Source organism: Rhinichthys klamathensis, unplaced genomic scaffold (assembly GCF_029890125.1).
Source record: "Rhinichthys klamathensis goyatoka isolate OS25496 unplaced genomic scaffold, OSU_Roscu_1.1 h1tg000248l_1, whole genome shotgun sequence".
NCBI lineage: Eukaryota > Metazoa > Chordata > Actinopteri > Cypriniformes > Leuciscidae > Rhinichthys > Rhinichthys klamathensis.
In genome coordinates, this window is record NW_026606770.1 from 200,001 (window position 1) to 205,000 (window position 5,000).

Genomic DNA, 5,000 nt, shown 5'->3' on the forward strand with positions numbered 1-5,000 from the left:
GTATTTGATCACATAATGTCGTCGTCTGCCTCGCGAAGTTTGGAATTAGACTACTAGTTGAAAATTATGTTACTAAATGATCTTACAGAAGGGAATTACTTTTGATCAAATGAATTAATTAATCTGAGTTATAATATCATCAACACAATGAGAAATCACATGAAATCCAAACAGCAGGCGACTGAGGAAAGACAGCTGTCCATCACTACGACTGCAGGTAAGCGCAGCTGTAGCGCGCGTGATCCGAGAGATGATAACTTATCTAATAGCAAAATTATTTTTTTAGACATATACTTCCCTTAAGTTTCATTGAGAGAGACAGGTTTAAGAACAGAAAACGCAAATTGCTGTTAGAAACTTAGAACACCGTGACCGTTTGTGTCTCTGAATCGTCTGTCAGTGCAGCGCGTTTTCTCACTCGAGCATAAATTGCTGGCGGCGTCCCTGCATGTGGACATTATTGTTTTTCTCAACATAAACGTGAAACAATATACACGATAATCATGCTGACTCGAGTGTGTGTGTACGTTCTGTTCGATATCTGGCGCAGTCTACTTTATTAGGCGTTTTTTTCCCGCTCGCGCTGCTTGAGCTTAAATCCTTTTGTTATTTATATTTTGTTAACACATAGGCCAACTGTTTAATGTTTTCAACTAAAAGAAAACTTTAACATATATTGTAAGCTTGTTGTGTATTGCCTAATCGTAAGCTTGTTAAGAAATGGTGACAAAAACTTTTTGAAAAATGTACTTAAGAAATAACGTCGTTTTCGTTAAATGTCATTTAAATAGGCTAAACGAATATTCGAATATTCGATTTCTATGAGCCCGAATATTCGAATGCATTATTTTTGAAAAATGCCCATCCCTAGTATAAAGTGTTTTAATTGTCAAATATATGGTGTAAAAACGTCTGAGTGCTGCCCTCTTTAGGTTAAACGGAAAGCTCCTGCAGTAGGGGTACTTTCTGACGTGACGTCACTCTGTCACGCCCTTGATGCGAGCTCACCACGCCCTTGGCAGCCCCTGGTATAAAAGCATCTGGTTCCGTCAAAACTACTGTAGCGAGTCAGGAGTTGGATTTATGACTATTGAAAACGATCAGGATAGCATATATTAGCATCTAGTTAGCATAGCATTTATATAGTTATTTCGATTATTTCGTATAGCCTAGGTAGTTAATTAGCATAGTTGTTAGTATATTGTTAGAAGCATAGTTAGTTAGTAGCATAGTATTGCATCAGTTAGAATAGCGTAGATTTTTAGCATTAGCTTTATCTGTATTTAGTACAGTGGTCAGGATGGTATGTAGGTGTAGTGTTGCTGGTTGCAACAGCACTGCTGGACTGCATAACTTTCCACTAGACTTGGAAATTAGGCGCCAGTGGTTGCATGCAAGTGTGAGTGTGCAACCTGCATTTTACGCGGGATTGCTTCTCCAACGCAATGGAGGTGGAAATGGGCTTCTCCACACAGCTCGCGCTGAGAAGCGACGCAGTGCCATACGCTGCTCGTCCTGCATGGACTCCACCACCGCAGCGGCGTCATGATGTGAGTGAGCATATATTTTTAATCACAATTTACAAACGCGCCGGCGCGATTGGCTGGATATTTTTTTCCACATAGCAGTAAAATATACTGAACGTAATAGTAATAATAATCCTGGAAAAATTACCTCAAACTGACTGAATATAAAAAACTTTTTTTTTTAGCATACAATGACCAGAGAAATTGGGTGCCAGACTGAACCAGTCATCTCCAGATCTGCAGGTGTGCAGGCTAACGTGAAGCCCATGAGGAGAAGCAAAGGTGATTTTAAATACTATATGGAGCTTTTGTATGTCTCATCATATAGTCAAGATTATATAATTTTGTTTTGTATTTTTGCTGCTTATTGATAATAAATCTATTATTAATTTGTGCAGCCACCCAGGCCAGAATGCCTATCAGGAGTGTGTCGTGTGACACAGGCACACTGATGGAGCCTTTCACAGAGTGTCCCGGGGCAACCTCGACACCAATAAAGAGGAAAAGATGTGAGGTGTCCACTGATGACTCCAGCTACCATCAAGATGGAAGTGAGAGCACCATAAACTGTACAAGGTAACTTAATGCGTTTAGTCCCGTTAGGTTTTTCAGTTAGGCTATATTTGAATGGTCTAATTTAGCTATTATTTGTTTTTAAATACTTTTGATTGATTGTCATTAAGTTATTTCTGATACATACACATTACATAACCAAATTATGATTATTTATGCTTTTATTTAAATTTGTTTTAACTTTTTTTTCTTTTACAGAGTCTTTAATGAAGTATTACCCCACAAAGTGACTAAGTACATTGTTTATGAAGATAAACTGCTGGAGCTTTTTAGAAGATGCCCTGTCTGCACCCGGAGTTTGTTTGTTTCACAAACAACCATTGGGACACTTCTCCGTGTCAAACAGCACTGCGATTACTGTGAGTACTCCAGTGATTGGTCGAGCCAGCCAATGGTAAACAAGAAGACGGCAAGACGCCCAAACCGTGAAACCTACGTCATCAGGGAAGGTCCTCCAACGCAGAGGGGAGGGGAAATTTCCATAGACAGTATAAGAAATGGACAGAGCGATCTCATTGGAACTCAGTTGAGACAGTTGAAGCCCATTTTTAGCGATTTTTGAGAACTTCCGTTCCTGACGCGCCGACTCAGACCGACTCAAACTAAGCTTGATGACGTGAGCAACCTGTCTGACAGACGTAAATCTTCTAGTAGCTGTGCGTGAAAACTGCCAACGTTAATCTTGCAGAGACGGGGAACTTGAGCAAAGAGTTCTTTGGCGTGAGTGAGCAGGAGTAAGTATTCCGTTGCTTTTATGGACTCATTATCTATGGGCTTCTCCCTTGACGGGACGTCCCCCCGATTGCCCGTGAGCTTCTCCTCCTGTCTGTACGGTAACTTCTGTACAGCGCGACAGAGAGTCGAGTGGTTATGACGCAATCGTTAGCCTATTTTTTACTAAATCTGTTTCTACGGGGCCATAGTGTAACATAGAAGGTAATGGAGCCCTTTATACATTGTCGTGTTTCTTTAGAAATAAATAATGGACAAATGGAGTCTTTAAACGCCTCAGATGTAAAGTTATTCGCTGTCAAAGTGACGCCAAAATGAATGGGAGTCAATGGAAATGCTAACGCAAGTGAAGTTCTGCTACAAGATGGCGGCACCCGGCCGGCTTCAACTTCCGGTCGATGGATTACCCCCTTGGAAATTTCAGATTTTGATTAAAGATTACAAAGCCAAAAAATTTTTTTGTGTGGATTGATTTGCATGGATGAATTGTTCACCACAAAACGATCAATTTAGGCAAACAAAGTAAGCATGGTCAATTTTGAATTCATGGGGACTTTAACCTTCAAGTCTCAAGTAAGTCCCAAGTATGTTTTTCCTGGGCAAGTCAAGTCAAGTCAAGTCACAGGCTATGTCAAGTCAATTCAAGTCAAGTCCTGTAGTAGGTCAAGTCAAGTCCAAGTCAAGTCACCTTATTATTGTAATTTTACCTGCAGAATTTGATCTATGGGCGTCAGTTTGGTTTGAAATGAACAGAGGCGCATTCGGAAGTGCATTTGGGTACAATGACGCATTCATGCCGCCCATTCGCACATACAGCTCAACTAACGCGATCGTTATACAGGTGTTTAAACAACAAAACACATCCACTTCCACATATTTGACAATCGGAATATCAGTGTTTCATGTTATAGCTAATACATTTGTGAACATTTTGAATAAAACAGGAAAAATGACATAAAAGCAGATCATCATTCATTCAGCGCTGTGTTGTGTTTGTGCTGTGTCACGTGACAAGCAATGACGCGTCACCATGGAAACATTAAAGTGAGTGACAGGTTCTAAATAACGGTCGCCTAGAAAAACTTACGCTGGGGGATCAGTTAGAATAGTTTAACCTTACTTGTGAAAGGGTTAATGGCTACTTTAGCTATTATTACATTAGCTAACTACCAACTAACCAGATAACATTAACAAATTGACAAGCACTTACTGGGCAGAATGGCTCTTCAAATGACGGACGAAATTGGAGGTTGTCGTCTGGCTGTCCGCGATCTTAATGTTGCATGTCTTGCAAAGCGCTGTTCGTCTTTTGCCATCTTGTGAATAATTCTTGAAGCTGAAAGCGATGACCCTCGGTACCCCTCCGGCTGACATTTTGATGTGATATCTAAGTGGGCGTGGTGTGCGTAAGGTACGAGAGGGCATGACTGATGATGGTGTCGTGATCCAGTCATGACAACGCTATTCTCAGCCTGCGCTCCAGCTGGATCAACTTATTAAAAGAAATTTGTATATATATTTTATATTCAAACTGAAAACATGATGTGATTAACACTCAAGTCAAGTCATTCAAGTCATCGTGTCTCAAGTCAAGTCAAGTCCCGAGTCTTTAACTTCCAAGTCCGAGTCAAGTCTCAAGTATTTCATTTTATGTCAAGTCAAGTCACAAGTCATAAAAATAGCGACTCGAGTCCAAGTCACCAAGTCTCAAGTCCCCATGTCTGCCAGGATCCCACACTGACCGTAGCAGGAGTGTCCGTCTCCGCTGTATCCCTGAAGACACTGACAGAAATACGACCCGATGATGTTCCCGCAGCGAGCGTTGCCGTCACAGCCGTGATCTCCGCTCAAACACTCGTTTACATCTGCGTCAACACATCAGTGACACATTCAGTGCTAGTTTATATCACTGACATTCTCTCAGCTCTAATATTGATGATGTAGTCAATCATTTTATCCCTTAAAACTCATCTTTGATCACCAAAATGACATATTTAAATGCTTTTTCCTGTGAAAACAATTCTTCATGCCTTAAAGGGATACTCCACTTTTTTTGGAAATAGGCTCATTTTACAACTCCCCCAGAGTTAAACTGTTGAGTTTTACCGTTTTTGAATCCATTCAGCCGATCTCTGGTTCTGGCGGTACCACTTTTAGCATAGCTTAGCA

The 5,000-nt window shown here is 40.7% G+C and overlaps 1 protein-coding gene across 1 annotated transcript in view; it reads right to left on the reverse strand.

Moving 5' to 3' along the window:
• The window catches only part of si:ch211-221n20.8 (fibrillin-3), a 43,034-nt gene that overhangs the window by 18,259 nt on the left and 19,775 nt on the right, over positions 1-5,000 (reverse strand). The window contains exon 8 of the mRNA XM_056266434.1: positions 4,574-4,696. Within this exon, the coding sequence (XP_056122409.1) occupies positions 4,574-4,696 (123 nt within the window). The remainder of the gene's footprint in view (positions 1-4,573; positions 4,697-5,000) is intronic.